The sequence below is a fragment of the Doryrhamphus excisus genome, chromosome 13 (assembly GCF_030265055.1).
Source record: "Doryrhamphus excisus isolate RoL2022-K1 chromosome 13, RoL_Dexc_1.0, whole genome shotgun sequence".
NCBI lineage: Eukaryota > Metazoa > Chordata > Actinopteri > Syngnathiformes > Syngnathidae > Doryrhamphus > Doryrhamphus excisus.
Genome location: NC_080478.1, coordinates 14,792,720 through 14,809,193, shown reverse-complemented (window position 1 = coordinate 14,809,193; position 16,474 = coordinate 14,792,720). Strand labels below are relative to the sequence as shown.

At 41.3% G+C, this 16,474-nt stretch overlaps 2 protein-coding genes across 6 annotated transcripts in view; both read right to left on the bottom strand.

Annotated features, from left to right (window-relative positions):
* Positions 1–11,706, bottom strand: part of col12a1a (collagen, type XII, alpha 1a) — a 51,864-nt gene extending 40,158 nt beyond the window's left edge. For 4 of the 5 annotated variants that reach the window (XM_058090210.1, XM_058090211.1, XM_058090212.1 and 1 more), the window contains exons 1-13: positions 10,377–11,706; positions 9,237–9,348; positions 5,713–5,829; positions 5,484–5,627; positions 4,579–4,632; positions 3,247–3,510; positions 3,007–3,171; positions 2,672–2,845; positions 2,277–2,567; positions 1,590–2,192; positions 1,031–1,309; positions 652–927; positions 293–565 (exon numbers count right to left, since the gene is read on the bottom strand). In XM_058090210.1, the coding sequence (XP_057946193.1) occupies positions 293–565; positions 652–927; positions 1,031–1,309; positions 1,590–2,192; positions 2,277–2,567; positions 2,672–2,845; positions 3,007–3,171; positions 3,247–3,510; positions 4,579–4,632; positions 5,484–5,627; positions 5,713–5,829; positions 9,237–9,306 (2,710 nt within the window). In that variant the 5' untranslated portion in view covers positions 9,307–9,348; positions 10,377–11,706. The remainder of the gene's footprint in view (positions 1–292; positions 566–651; positions 928–1,030; positions 1,310–1,589; positions 2,193–2,276; positions 2,568–2,671; positions 2,846–3,006; positions 3,172–3,246; positions 3,511–4,578; positions 4,633–5,483; positions 5,628–5,712; positions 5,830–9,236; positions 9,349–10,376) is intronic. The other variant, XM_058090215.1, reaches the window with a different exon arrangement.
* A 561-nt stretch (positions 11,707–12,267) lies between these two features.
* Positions 12,268–16,474, bottom strand: LOC131140098 (cell cycle control protein 50A-like). Its single transcript, XM_058090220.1, has 7 exons — positions 16,001–16,474; positions 15,790–15,909; positions 14,888–14,995; positions 14,719–14,806; positions 14,470–14,613; positions 13,526–13,735; positions 12,268–12,849 (listed from the first exon to the last, which is right to left on the bottom strand). The coding sequence occupies exons 1-7, from the start codon at positions 16,247–16,249 to the stop codon at positions 12,656–12,658; spliced, it is 1,113 nt and encodes a 370-aa protein (XP_057946203.1). The 5' UTR covers positions 16,250–16,474; the 3' UTR covers positions 12,268–12,655.

Sequence of the window (16,474 nt, the reverse complement as noted above, 5' to 3'; positions counted from 1 at the left end):
AGGATCACTGTACAGGCTCTCGACTCTACACCATTCACAGTTTCCAGCTTTACAAGTACGCCCCCACCCCAATTTCCATCAAGCTTACAGTCTGTGCCAAAAGAATTACGTCAAGTACCACATTCCGAACTTTTTCCTCCTCTATCATAGATCACAATCACAGCTCTAACAACTTAAAAAGTCCAACTTCATACTTATTCACCGTCACTTGCCGAGCTACCAATTTAGCATTCTAGTTGCTGAGTCAATTGTCACATTGTTACACATGCAGAGACATAAATGTGTTTCTTACCTTCTAATGTTCTCCCCGTGCCCAGAAGAGGATCGCCAATAGCAGAAGTATAGCGAGCGCTGACAAACAACTCATACTCGGTATCTGGTTGGAGGTTCTGAAGCAAAGCCTGGGTGGTATCTCCCCTAATGGATACCTCACTCCTCTCACCGCCTTCGGCTGGTTTATAGACAATATTGTACTGGAGGACATTTCCTGGAGCAGCCTCCCATGTCAGTCTCATGGTATTGATGGTTTCATCAAACACCCGAAGGTTACGAGGTGAGCCAATGACTGAGGGCAAACAGAAGAGCCTATAATTAGTATTCATTAAGGACGATAGGTCTTTATATTTTTCGATTTTACTTGTATGGCCTCACCTTCTTTGGTGGTGCCATCTATTTGCATCTCATCCCCCATGCCTGTGATGTACTCGGCAGATACAGACACACGGTAGGTGGTAATGGGGAAAAGCTCTTGCAGCACTATGGTAGTCTCATCTCCAATAGTTTGGGCTTCCAGTATTTCCCCAGCACCACTAAGTGGAATATAGGATAGACGGTATCTGATAACCGAACCTGGGGCAGCTTGCCAAGACACCCTGAAACTGTTGGTCGTCTCCTCAGTAACTCGGAGGTTCCGCACTCTGCCTTTTTCTGAAACAACACAGAATATCATAGCAGAAGTTCAGTCAGCTGGAGTATGAAGAACTTCCCAAAACCACACAAATTAAGTTGATAAATCTGTACAATGTCTCACCTTCAAGAGTGGTTTCTTCACCGGTCAGAGGAAAACTATCCCCTTTGTCGTACTGAGCAAAGACGTTGACCTCATATGGCGTGAGAGGGAAAAGATGAGGCAGAACAGCGGTGGTGGTATCACTGGGTACCGCCAGGGTAACGTAGTCCCCGGTGATGTCTTCGGACTTACGGAATCGGACCAGGTAAGACAAGACATAGGCAGCAGGGGCGGTCCACGTAGTACGGAAGCTACGTGAGGTAATCTCAGAGAATTGCAAATCGGTAGGTGGAAGCAGACCTACAAAAATAAAATGATGACATTATTAAACACCAAAATCAGTCAGTCGGTGTGATGATTTGTGGGCCTCCATGCAATCGACCGATTTTATCTTCAGAATTAAACCCTTAATTACTGCCAAGAATGAACAATGATGTTTTGTATGTTCAGCTTGAAAGGTTTAGAAAATGAAGTCGCCAAGCATGGCTGCATTCTTTAATTATTGTAGTTGTGGAGTTCTGAAGTTCTAGTATACTTTACATGAAAGTGGTTGGTTGAGATAATTTGTCCTGCTACTTACTCTTCTTTTTGATTTTGAGCAACTCCTGTTCGATCCGCAAACAGATGGACTGGGTAAGTTCTTTGGAGATCCTCTGGAAGGCATCAAAGTCCTCTACCTCGTAGACATGAGTTTCGGAAGGAGGATTGGCAATAGCCTCCAGCTCTGATCTCACTGCATCTTTCACACCAACGGCAAAGATCTCCACATCGCTATTCCTCAAATTGGTTGCCGCGTCCTTAAAAGAGTCGGATGACTTTCCGTCTGTGATCAACACCATAACACGAGGTACATTTTCTCTTGCTCCACGTGAAGTGATAAAGATTTTGTCCCTGACGTAGGCCATGGCCCTGCCGGTGTTGGTGGAGCCTCCACGGTAAGGGAAGGTACGCACAGCTTTGACAACAGCATTAATGTCATGGTGGGTGTTGAGAGCGAACTCAGTGTGAGGATCTCGACTGTACTGGACCAAACTTATCTGGACCTTGTTGGGTCCGATGTCGAACGAATGGACCAGTACCTCCAAAAAGGCACGAACTTTGGCAAAGTTTTGTAATCCAATACTGTAAGAACCGTCCACAAGTAGAACCACGTCAGCTTGAACATCCACACCCAGAGAACATTCTAGAATGAAACACACGCTGGAGTTAAACCACAAAAAGCAACACTACAGCGATGACAACAAATCACACCAATAAATCCCCTCACCTGTTGTCACCTTCACAGGCTGAGTCTTCTCCATAGCCATGATGGGTTCACTGGGCGTCAGACCCTTTAGGGCATACAAGCTTATCTCATATTCAGTCTCGGGAGAGAGGTCACGGACAATGATGGACGTCTGTGTAGCGCCAATGTACAACTCTTGCCGCTTCATGCCAGGCAACATGGGAATAAGGACAAGCTTGTAGCCCGTCACCTCTCCTGGGGAGGGATCCCACGTAACTCTCATCGACTTGGATGCCATTTCTGTGACCTGCAAGTTGTACGCTGGTTCCACCACTGATGTAAGACAGCAAAGAAAGAAAACAAGAAATTGTGCCGTAAAAGACATTTTCCAGTCCAGAAAGAATTAATGTGTCTTATAAGCGTCATGTTGGACCTACGTTCTTCACCGCTGACGATTACGCTGAGCTGTTCATCAACACCCGAGCACACCTCAGAGATGATCTTTCTCTGGACCTCTTGGATCCTATCAAAGTTGGGCACATTGTACACATGTTTGCCGTACGGAGTGGAGGCCATTTCTCTGAGCTCATCCTCATCTGCTCCTTTAATACCTGAGATGGAAAATAAAAAGTACAAAACTGTTAACTCAGATGTGGTGCTCTGGTTTTAGTGGAGCGTTTATGACAGGCATCTTATAATGAAGATTCAGTGGAAAGTCCAAAAGGTTTCCAATAGGCCACATGGGAGAGCAAAATAAAATAAAAAAACATACCTAGGACAAATATTTCCACTCCGATGTTCCTGAGTCTTTTAGCATATTCCTCCACTGGATCTTGGGATTTTCCATCAGTGATAATCATGGCTATCTTTGGAAAACCTTTCCTGGAACCAGCTTCTTCCGTAAAGATGTTTTGCAGCAAGTAATCAATAGCATCACCTAAAGACAGAAGCATATTGATATATTTATTTTGGATAATTCATATGTAAAACATAGAATTAACCAGCTCCATACCTGTCATGGTATTTCCTCCCTTATATGGCAGTGAGTTGATGGCTTGAAGCAGGTCACCTCTCCTGGTGTAACGTGTGAGGGGGAACTCTGTTCGAGTGTCCGTGCTGTATTGTACCACTGCCACTCGAGTTTTGTCCTCGCCAATATCAAAGGCGCCAGCCAAACCGGCAATAAAACTACGGATGTGCTTAAAATTCTCTCTACCTACGCTCCATGAGCCGTCCACCAGGAACACCAAATCTGCGATCGCACTGATCGAACACTCTGTAGAGACAAAGAGAAAAAATGGTTCAGAAATAGAAGTTTTATTATGTCACATTTGGAAATTTGGAGCCTAATGGGAGTAAAAATGACCTTTTCTTCCTATGTGGAAGAACTCCAAACCAAAGGAATGGAGTGTGTCAAAGGCTTGGTTTTGGTGCAGTCATTAAACTCTGAAGCAGCTCTGTAGACTAAATATTTAAAGGGGACCTATTATGCTTTTTCCACTTTTCTGACCTATAAATGTAGTCACAATGTTGAATTCTCGTGTTAAACGATGCCAAAGTTTCATATAACGAGGTTTGCGTATTTGGAAGTGAGCCCTGAAAGAAGTTTGGGATGGGTCAAAACACTCAGTTTCAGAGGGCGTGGTAAAACCGCCTCTTGGTGATGACACACAGGGGTGAACTTCCTTATATGGTTCGTAGTTAGGAAGCACTTTGGGCATGCTCGGAGGCAGGCTATGGGTGGAATAAATTAAAACAGACCGTTTTGGCAGGAAGCACAAATCAAAGGAAATACAGCTGGAATAGGTGCAGATTCTGGAAGAGCTACAAAGTTTTCTGTGCGGGTTATTGTGTGTAGCTGCTCTATAGATTGTGTAAAAATTGTGTGAGTGCTTGGCCATGAACAAGGGCAAATTGAAATCTGGAAGTAGTTTCCAGAAGACTTAACAGGTGGGGGCCGGCGGATGTTTAAGATGTTTAAATCCCTATGATGTACTTTGTCAGACGGTGCTTGTTTCTACGGGGTACAATGAACATGTCATTGCTGGGTAACCCTCCCCTTCATGCTCTCTCCGGCTGCATGAAGCACAAAAGAAACCTTGTATCCTGACTTGAAGATTCCTTTTCCCTTTTTGGAGACTGCTTTTAATTAAAGAAGTCAATGCTTGCTTTCTCAGTCACTGTCAGGAACGCTGTACGCTTACTGGTGACAACCCAACACGAGGTAAACGCTGACCAAATTATTCCAAGGGAAAAATATACTACCGTTATGACAAGATATTTGAAAAAAAAAAAAAAACAGCCTCATAAATATTTTGGTTGGCAATAGACTAAAATTACTCACTGATGTCTTCTGACTGTGGTCTCCTGACTCGTCCGGTGGCGTTACCGGATTGGACTGAAAGACAAGAGCACTTGGATGTTTAGCAGTGCACATTGTCACTCCGGTCCAAGTGCGTTATTTTCACAGCAGGAGAAGGCAAGAAAATCAACACATCGTAAAAAAAGAAGTCAACAGAATCAGAAACAGCTGCGTACGGACACATAATGTATGTTTGATGTATTACGCATAAACAGTGGCAGATTTAAACTCGAGAAAGACATCAATGTCATTGTCATATATTTTGTGGGAAAATGGAACTTCGTAAATCACATTTGTTTTAAAAGAGCATGGGACAAAAGAATCCCAAATATGGAGAAAATCTAAAGTGCGGCCCTGTGGCACATTCATAAAATTATAATTCATCAAGAACATTAAAAAAAAAGTAATTTTACAAGAATAAATTTAAAATATTAGGTGAATAAAGTCATAATATTACAGGAAAAAAGTTGTCATGTTAAAAGACTTAAGTTCTTATATTAAAAATATAATTATTGAAATTAAATCAAAATGAAAATTAAATAATTGATCAACTTTGCAGTGGATGTTCTTCATGCTGCTTCTGCTTTCTCTTGAATGTTACACAACAGAGCATAAAGTTCCGCCAACGCCATATTTGGGTTTGATATAAAACTACTTCCTGGTTCATAGACAGTTCCAGAGGCCTTATTGGCTCATCTATAAATTCTTGCGTAGGCACCTTCACCTTCAATCATCACCTGCAGTCTTCCAAAAATGGTTGTATAACTGTATCTGTCCTACTGTTTAACTATGTTAAACGATCAATATGATCTGATTTGTTGGCCTGTGATATCCGTTGTCCAATACTATTGGAGATCAATAAAAAAAAAACAAGATTCCAAACTTACTTGTCAGTTGACCAAAGATGGGAATGCTCTCCTCTGATCCATAATAGGAGTTAATGGACACAGAGTAATCCAGATCAGGCGTCAGGTTAGTGATTGAAGTGCTTGTGGCATACGGATTAAGAGCAAAGTCTCTGGTAGGTTCATCTGGATGAAGAAAAAGCAATAAACAGGATGTGAGGTAGCAGTATCCGCATTTATGTAAATGTTGCGTGCCCGTGTCCTTACTGACCTGCCTCTGATACCACTTGTATTCTGAAGCCATCTATCCTTGACGAGGGCCTTGCCCACGACATTTCCACTGTGTTCTCATTTAAAATCTTAAAGTTCAAGTCCGAGGGGGGTTCCACTGTAAATAAGATGAAGTAGTGTTAAATCACAATACATCATTGAAATTTTTGTATGCTTGAAATGATATTTTTGATCAAATGGAAGAAGGCATATCCAGTCAAGCATTCACATTGATTCCCAACGACAAACACTTCATGACTGAAGTGGGCTTGTTTCATTGTTGGGGGACAGACAACAAAGCACTGATGTCCATGGGGTGGATGGGTGACAAGTAGAGAATATGGAACAATACCAGAGGAGTGAAAGGCCATTTCTGAGCAAAAAATGGCATTTGTTTGAGTTGTCCGACCACGGTGACCAACAACTCAAGCACTGGCATACATAACATGTGCACGACCGAAAACATTACCGCAGTGCAAACATTGAGTGAACCATCCAAATAACATGCTGGGTGCAGTCATCACAGTGCATGCCCCGACCACTTTAACCACGGAGTTGATTTCAGCATGACAAAAACACAACTCCACTGCAAGTTACTGATTATACAATGGAATCCATGATGCCATATACTAGTCTTGACACAATTGAACACCATATGTTTTATATACATGTAGTATATAAACATATTCTATGTTGGTTGGGAGGTTCAAGAGGCCTTCTCAGAGCAAGTGGCACACATCCATTGCAAACCTTTTAAAAAGAATACACAATGTCACAAGAGACTCTTGTGTACTTTTTCCACTGATGATTTTCACGTGAACAATACACAGCAAAATAGTCCTCCAAAAAAAAAAACATATACATTGGGTCATGCATCATGTACATGTGAAAGTTGTTTGTATCAACAACTTTGACGGACTTGATTCTCCATGTACAGTTGGGGCCACACAGACAGGTGACAAACATATTTTAGAATGATATTCCGTCTTATAGCCGCCAGCCCGACAGCCCATAATGTAGAGCCATGTTAACAGAAGGAAGCGAATGTAAACTTGCATGCATCTCTATGAATTAGCTCATCAAAGTACGGTGTGTGTCCTTAATGACTGATGTGATGTGTGATGATGAAGTGTGGAATCGCGGGCATGCTGGAGCCTATCCCAGCTGTCTTCGGGCGAGAGGCGGGGTACACCCTGGACTGGTCGCCAGCCAATCACAGGGCACATATAGACAAACAACCATTCACACTCACATTCATACCTATGGACAATTTGGAGTCGCCAATTAACCTAGCATTTTTTTGGAATGTGGGAGGAAACCGGAGTACCCGGAGAACATGCAAACTCCACACAGGGGATTCGAACCCAGATCTCCAAGCTGTGGAACCACTCTCACACCATGCAGCCGAAGTGTGGAATCATTCATTCATTCATTCATTTTCTACCGCTTTTTCCTCACGAGGGTCGCGGGGGTGCTGGAGCCTATCCCAGCTTTGTTTGGGCGAGAGGCGGGGTACACCCTGGACTGGTTGCCAGCCAATCACAGGGCACATACAGACAAACAACCATTCACACTCACATTCATACCTATGGACAATTTGGAGTCGCCGATTAACCTAGCATGTATTTGGAATGTGTGAGGAAACCGGAGTACCCGGAGAACATGCAAACTCCACACAGGGGATTCGAACCTGGATTTCCAAGTTGTGTAACCACTCGTACACCGTGCAGCCAAAGTGTGGAATCATTCAATCAAATAGTGTGACTTCCGTTAAGATGTGGTGTTTAGCTAAATTCTAACACAAGAAGGGAGTAGGAAGGAAGCATGCATAGAAATGTATTATGATAGAAGTCCTACATTAGGCTGCGTGCTAGCTGTTAATAAGAGGTTTGCCATGAATATCATTGAAAAATATACTTTTTGAGGGAAGAAGCCATAGCTTTGGGAACACACTGAATGCAGAGGCAGATGACGAACAGGAGCCCATTAAGAATGTAAAAACTTGGATGGGAGGATCACCAACCTGGCGTATATACTCAAGGAGCCCCGACGGACCGTGTCGCCATTGATTTCTCCACGAGTGCACTGCTCCAACCGTGGTATAAAAGGTGTGAATATGTGTGTGGGCTTTGGGAAATGGCAAACTAAAACTGGTGAAAATGATTTAGACAAGTATTGACCTGCCACCTTTGTTCATGTTAGTTTATTTTCTTAAGAGTTGAAAAACACTTGAGGACTAATAGTGGTCTCGGGTTTGTTGGTGGGATCTTGTGGTCCCATCAGATCTTAATAAAGGACACCCGCTCTGTGTCTGGCTACTGTTCTCTGAGTAACCTCAGTCTCCAGGCAGACAGCCACCCTGGTTTGCACTACCGCCAGAAGGGGAGACCAAGTAGAGGGGGGGGGTGAACACAGACCCTCCCAAAGAGGCAGGAAAAATGCCAAAGTCATTGGGTAACATGTGCTGACATTAAACATTACTGCATATTAACTTTCCATATGTGTTACAAGTCAGCATTTTTCACAAATGCCTGCAAAGGAGTCCTAGAAAGACTCTTTGTGCTGTCTGAGGACTCATTTGGTATTCTCCTATTTCATCTTTCCATTCCTCCAGTGGCGATACGTGAGAGGAGAGCTTAGACTCCACTCACACTGCCAGGCAGCTTTATATGGGGGGAAAAAATGACAAGGTTTCCATACCATATTTGACATGATTTTGGATCAGATCCTTGCATATAAAGTCACTTTTTGCGTTACCATTAATAGCATACGACAAAGTAAACATTTATAAAACACATCACTGGTACACAGAATAAAGATGGTGTCGTTTATAGAAGCAAGGCATTAGCTGTGATGTTCAAAAAATTTTTTTTTCCCACTGAAAAAATCATGCTTCTTTGTTTTGACTTTTAAAAAGCTTCATTATAAGTGACCTAAAAACACAGATGTACTGATTCAACACTATTATAATAACTTACAAATGTCTAATCATTCTTTCCAGTGTCTAATTAGTTAGGATTTAGCACATGTTGCCATGGAAAATAGCAAAAACTAAGAGATTTAATAGCAAAACACTAAGTCATAAATTTGATGAAGTCCTAGTTTATGCCCTGCTGTTTTAACACATTTAATTAGAAATTGGAAATGGATACCAATTTCACGTTATGTGTTTACTACTACTTGCCAACGTATATTACGAACAGTGAAAACCATATTACTGACAGCATGAATGGACATAAACTGGTGATGGTTATTAATGAGTCATGACATTTGAATCTGATAAAAAATACACCACAAATGCAAGTAGGACTAATAGTCACATAGTCAAACATACACATAGAATAAGCACAACTTTATTGACTTATCATTACATAATCATTACTGGTGTTGTTACAATGAAGGGCTAATCCCCGGGAACAGAAAATAAAAAGAAGATAACTGGTGAAAGAGGAGAATGAGCTAAAGAGACAGAAATAGGGGGAAAGTGTGTGTAGTTAACATGATTGACAGGTGTGCTTCGCTTACCTTGAGCATCAATGGAGGATATCAGAGCTGCAAGCAAGGCAGCCGAGGCTAGACAGAGCCCCGTCTTCATTTTTTTTTTTGGCCCTCAGGGGTCAGCAGGACATCAATCAGTCTGAATGGGACACACAAGGTCATGGTTAAGTCAAGGCAATAGCGGCTCCTGTGGCGGGGCTGAGCATTGCAAGCAATGGATGTATTTAATAAGCTGCTAAATAGTTTGAAGGCTTGGCAGCTGTTATGCCAGGGGCTCGTTTTTTATTGTAGAAATTAAACAAACAAAAAAGTGGGGAGTAAATAGCACAAAAAGGCATAATGATACAAATAACTAATGTAATAATAACACAATAGCTTTGGTTTACATCTATATAAATGGAAAATATATCAAAATATTAAATATTGCATTGTTTCCTTTTTGGTTTTTCAGTATGTGGCCCTCCGTGGAAAAAATGTGGACGCTCCGGACTTATGCGGAGTCAGCGGAAGCTAAATGGCCACACAAGTTTCAGCAATCTAAAGACAGAGGAGTGATTTCCTGGGAGTGACTTACATTTTGTTATCTTATTCTATCTAATTATAATAACAATAGTCATATACTAACTACAAGAAGTTGGGGATATTTCAAATACATTTCAAGATGAACCTAAAATTGTATAACATTTACATGAAAACTTTACAGGTAAATACCTAACACACTTACTGTTCCATAACATATCTTTGACTTTTATAGTATAACTAGTTATAGATTAAATTAGACATGACTTGCTATACATTTAAAAAAGTTTTAATTTTCCTGAATTTATCCAAAATAGCATGAATTGCAATTACTTTACATCCACATGACCTTTTTCCACCCACAGAGGTTATTGAAATGTTACATATGGGTTCTTTAACACAGGTTTTGGGGGCATCAAATCAATGACAAAATTGTGCAAAATTAAACCAGTTCAAAAATAGACATAAAAAATAAATGTGACAATGCACAAAAACAGTTAAATTCGGTTTAAAAAATATGCTTACTGATTGGACGATTGTAGAGCTCTACACAATCCCCACCAAAAAAACCAAAGGTTTAGACATAAAAATGGCAATACCGTGTTAATCAATAGACTACTAATGAATAAGTAAAGTTGGACAACTCACCTAATCACGCAGCCAAAAGATGGAGCGATCAGAAATCGGATGATCTTGTGTGAAGCCTCCCCCTCTGCACCTTCTCTCCTCTCTGGCTCCTGCAGACTCCACCAGCAGATGTCCAAGGAGGAAAAGCTTCCTTCCAAGTGGGAAGAATCTTTCCACCAGCGGCTTCTTAATAGGGGTGGGGGGGCAGTTCCCAACTCTCAATTTACCATCATTTTGCTTTCTGACGAACCCCCCCATCTGTGAGTTGATGTATATCCCCCCTGCTGGGACCAAGTAGTTCCTTGACAATGATATTTTCCTCTCAAATTCCATTGGTCTGGTTCTATAAAAAGCTTACAGCGACAATGTGACCTCACAGCAGTTGACCAGACGACACTGCGGGGTGTGCGAACAACTACATACTATTTATTTGGATATGTGTCAACTGATGAGTCCAAATGTCTGCTGTGGGAAATGAAAATCTTTGTCTGATTCATTACTTATCATAATGCGTAAAATGTTCTTGGACATGAATACTGCTACGATCCAATTAAGTATTTTTAATTCATTTATAGTTTGTCAGGTGGATTTATACATTTTTTAAATGTCCGTTTAGTTATAGGAGTTCGGGAACTTTCTTTGCTCGTTGTACCGAAATGACTAGTTGTTCTTTGGCGCCCTCTCGTGTTCGAGATTTACACCTACAGTACATTTGAATATTTTGGGGGATTGTTTTAAACCAAAGGAAAAAACAAACCCCAAAATACAGAGGCGTGGACAGGCATTAAATCAGAATGTTCTTGACCTCGGTAGTGAACATTTTATCCAAATTATAAATCCCAAGAGGGCGACTAAGACGTTATTACTGTTATTTCAATTGAACAGTAAATGAAGTCATTCTTGCAGTACCAATCCATGTTAAACAAAAAGTAAAGCAATTATTTTCATACTAAATTATTGTATTGAATTACTCATATATATATATATATATATATATATATATATATAAATATAAAGGGAGTGGAAATTATGCAACTCCAACAAAGTTCACAGTATGAATAATGTACCAAATTAAGTTTGGGTTCCTCAAAAGCGTTTTTTGAAGTGTCTTTTAAAAAGGTACAACAGTGGCATCTGCTGGCAAACACCTGATACTGCATAACCATACAGTTTTTGTCTGCATAGACATAAAATGTGTCATTGAATGACACACAAGCATGCGTTCAAATGTGATTATAAAGCGTATATTTGAAAATAAATATTTAAAAGCAGCTATTTATAGTGTACTTGTACCCGTTTGGCTGCTAATCACTATTATCCAATCAGGTAACTTTCCTTATGAATATTAATAATGAGCCCCCTTTGGTGGGGGTATGCTGGAGCCTATCCCAGCTGAGGGCAAGAGGTGGGGTACACCCTGGACTGGTAGTGTTTCCATCACGTTCCTCGCAAATACACACAAATAGTGGTATATGATTTGAAAGGTACCTGCAAGAAAATATTCCAAACACAGTGACCAAATTATTTAATTGCTCTTAATTCTCTATGACCTTAATTTCTATTGACCTTATAAAAACCCATCAATTTCAACTTTAAAAAAGGGCCTCAATGTTGTTACAGGGTGGCTTCAAAAAAATGGAAAGCCAAAAAAAAAAAGTCACTTTTCAGGTGCAAATCATTTGGTCAACACTGACTGGGAAAATAAATATTAGCTCCTTTCCAGGATAGTAGCCCGGAGTCATGGGATCGTCAAAGTGTTGGTCATACAAAAAAGCTACACTACCAAGAAAATGTGGTCAGAGATCAGACATAAGATGTAATTGGTCATTATATGGAGGGCATACAGTACTTTTAAATGAGAATATGCTTACCAGGGTGGACAAGACAAGCCGAAGAAAAGATCATCTAAAACTGAAAGGTAAGTCAATGTAATATTAGTACATTCATCAGCAGAACATCTTACAATACAGAAACATGAACAAAATCTGGGATACAATAGACATCCTTCAATAATTAAGCCATTCGCAAAGCTGTGCTAACATATAACACATACTTGATAGCGATATATATATATATATATATACATACACACACGCGCACAACTTCTTTTAAATAAAAACCAAACATGACATTCGCAGCAGCCAACTTGAAGCAGTCAAGACTCAGGCATTGTCTCTTGCCTTCAAACACAGCTTTACGACAAACAAAGCCGTTCTTGCATAAACATACATCTACAGATGGCCAGTGTATTCAAGGTAAAACTGATGAGCAGTCCGGAATGGACACGTCGCAGGGAGGAGCTAGTTTGGAATGTCGGCACTGTTGTTGCGGGAGTCGTATTTGTGGTGAATAATGAGCAGAACCACGCCCAGGAAGAAGCAAATGGAGCCCACGGTGATGTAAGCGATACCCAGGAAAGGGTTCTTGCCTCCCATCCAGGAGATGGTACTCAAGATCATTCGCTTGCGTCCATCAAAGCTGAGGACAGGGTAATCTGATGACATTTAAGTTAAAGAAATAGTCAACTGAGACCAAATAGAAGAACAAAATGAAGAATAAGACAATAGAGTGGTATGAAAAAGAAAACCCACTCTTTAAGAGCCATCACGACTCATCTCTATCTCGAGCAATCTATCCGTAGCAATTTAGGAAGAAGGCACAGCAGATCGCTTCTCATCTTTCATCCGCCATTACCTACCAGGGCTACAAGAGAGTAGCAAGTGGAGAAGCAAGGGAAAACCACTCTTGGTTGGTCAAGTCATCCTAATCGTGGATCCTCAACTTCCTTGAGTGTCATGGCCTGTGGGAAGGATTATTTATACACATCCAGGAGCAGATGGACATTCCCGAACTGGGAATAACACAAATTGTCGTCCAGCATCTCACCTTATGCTGCTCCTGCCTCTAGCTTTCAGCTGCCATACAGATAGTTGTTGTTGATTTCTAAGTGTCCATGAGCGCAGCAGCACCTTGTACCTGAGAAGGTACATGATGCACCTAAATGCACCATTTCTAGACAATGCTAGCTCAGCACTGGTAGCAGTTTTTGCTAGTTTGAGCCTGCTTCCCACGTGGAGTATGAAGTGTTCAGGCTTAGACACGTACAACTCTTTGGACAGACCCACGCTCCCCTAGACAAACCCAAATGTGCTGCATGTTGAAAAGGATACTGTACGTGATGTCCAAGACATATCTGCCGCTAGCGAGGGTTGGGGTTGAGCTGGACTTCTTCTGGATGATCCTATAAAGCTTGCGGAAAGTGGGTAAGGCAGCTGTGCGCATCCACACGATGAAGTCCTCATTGATGAAGCCGTTGTTGTCGTCGTCATCTAGATCCAGCTCAGATACATGTTTTCTCCAATTCACTGGCTTGTTGGTGCCTGGGAATGAACAACAGCCAAATAGTCTCTAAGAGGATCGCAGCGTTGGGGAACGTGAAGAATGCGCTGCACAGTGATACCTCTGGTATAGCGTGACATTACTCACACCCTCCATATTATAACATAATGTTTAAATGTGTGTGTTATTTTCTCTCCCGGCGGATCACAGCACACTGCTGCTTGTCCGCTCTTGTGTACTTGTTTCACAGTGTTTACATGCATGGATGACGATGAGAGCAAGGCTAGAGTGGTATTGTCAAAATACATATACATCTAAAAAAATTGGTGCAGACTTGTAGTTATCTGAGCTTTAACAACAATTTTCTTATGCTTATCCTCACAAGGGTCGCTGTCTTCAGGCGAGAGGCGGGTACACCCTGGACTGGTCGCCAGCCAATCACAGGGCACATATAGACAAACAACCATTCACACTCACATTCATACCTATGGATAATTTGGAGTCGCCAATTAACCTAGCATGTTTTTGGAATGTGGGAGGAAACACACGCATGCACGGGGAGAACATGCAAACTCCACACAGAGATGCCCGAGGGTGGAATCGAACATGGGTCTCCTAGCTGTGAGGCCTGTGTGCTAACCACTCGGTCACCGTGCAGCCGGGAGGCAGACAGAACATGCAAATTCCACACAATAGAAAATGAGTGAATCGATGTCTTAAATAAATAAATTTAAAAAATTAAATAAAAAAAGTTGGCACAGTTAGGTCGAATCACCTTGAAAGGCAATAGTGAGGTTGCTGTTTCCACCAGGATTCCTGAACTTCACATGCTTGTCTGTCCACCAAGCGATGCCCTTCTTTACCAAAGGGATTTGGATTCTGGTACCATTGGAGTCGATATGATAGAGAACAAGAGAGTCTGCAAAAGAGTAACATTTCTTTCATCTTAAGTCATTAATAGAATTAACATCAGTTGTATATTATTAGCGACAATAAATATGTGAATGAGATCTGCAGTTCTTACCATTAAAGAGGCTGTTAGCGATGGCTCCACAAGGAGCAATGGGCAGTCCTTCGCTGGTACGATAAGGCTCGCATTCCTTGCTGGGATTCTGTGAGTGGCAATCAGTCTTAACTTAAAGCATTTGTTGATATCACTTTATGGAAAAATAAAAACTGATTTTAAAATATACCGTCAAAGCTGTACGGTCACCATTGAGCTGGCTGTCATCCCTGGATTTCACATAGCGTCTATGGTTCTGATAGAAGTTGGATAAGCCATAGTACATGAAGACGTTGCTCTGGATAGGGAGAGGACACACGGTGTTATAGACAGTAAAGGCTATAATATTTATAGTTTTTATTAACAACTGGGTTGAGCTGTCAAAGACACAAGTGGGATCATAGAACCCTGAATTGTGAATTTTTCATTCTTATTGTATTATTTTTTCTTTTTTTGTTTTTAATTGTTTAAAACGTAACGTTCGTGCATTTTACATGATTTAGTCCTGTGATTGTTTTCTTCCAGTATATTAGTTTGGTTGTACTGTAAATCACACCACTACTGCCATATACTATATATATATATATATATATATATATATATATATATATATAGTTCTGCCATTGGCTGCCTTCCAGTCCAGGGTGTGTGCACCCTGCCTCTCGCCCAACGTCTGCTGGGATACGCTGCAGCATACTCCCACAACCCTAGTGAGGGCAAGCAGCGTAGAAAATGGATGGATGGGTCAATATTTCACAGTGGTGTCTTGCATTTCTATGCTATAGCTATGCTGTGATTTTGAAATACACTACTTTTTTTCAAATTTCAGCCTGAATTTTGCTCAATATTTTATCAGAAAGGAAATCACAACAATGCTGCATTTGTGGTTGCCCTGTTTTGTTAGTTTATCTAAACTGGAAATATCGTTTGAACACGATTGAATCTCGCGAGATCTTGAGACACCCATACTGTCTACATAGCTTTGATTGTACTTTAATGGCACTCCAAGCAACATAATCAATACTGAACGGAGATGTTTATTATTCATGATGTGCATTCAGGGTGGAGGACTGGTGCAAGAACCGGACCTACCTCGAAGGGCTGATCCAATGTAAAGTTAACAGAACAGACACAAGGTGCTGTGCTGTTCCAAGTGTAGTTTTTAGCACAGCTGAAACACGGGCTTGACATGTCCACACCAGTGTAATCAATCTGAAGACGAGATACAAAAATACATAAAGCATATAAGTTTCCGAAGCAACGTTATTTGTGTATTTAAAACATGACGTAAGCGTTTCCCTACCTCGAACTCCTTGATATTATTCGACGTAACATACAGGCCGATGCCGATGGGGATGAAGATGAGGCCGATCACGAAGAAAGCAGGAAGCACGGTGCCAGCCGTCAAAATAGGCTGCCATGCAGGTAGTCTTTGTTGTTTAAATGCTGTGTTATCTGGCTTCTTACTTTTCACGGCTCCTGCGCCGCAATGACTCGAAGGGCCTGAGTGGTGACCGTCCTCTTCCTTAGCGTTGTAGCTTGACGCCATCATGGCTGCAATCCGCTCCGAGTAAATAATCCCCTTTTGCTGACAGCCCCAACAATTCCGGGTTTATTCCACACTTTAAAGTAATCTGTAAAACACCGACAGTGAAAAAACTGAAGTTATTTGATCAAAATAGCTGCTCGAGATAGCATTGCCCAAACGCGTTAGATAGCCACCAGTCCAAAACGTCTATGCGGTGGCGTATGTGTGGAACGAAGCAGTGCGCCTATC

Bases quoted from the DNA above. Each gene is read 5' to 3' on its own strand.
- LOC131140098 (XM_058090220.1), bottom strand. From the start codon at position 16,249: ATGATGGCGTCAAGCTACAACGCTAAGGAAGAGGACGGTCACCACTCA. The intron at 15,910-16,000 runs GTAGGGAAACGC...TCTCGTCTTCAG, and splicing joins ATAATATCAAGGAGTTCGAG to ATTGATTACACTGGTGTGGA. The intron at 12,850-13,525 runs GTATCCTTTTCA...AAATGTCATCAG, and splicing joins TGTCTTGGACATCACGTACA to ATTACCCTGTCCTCAGCTTT.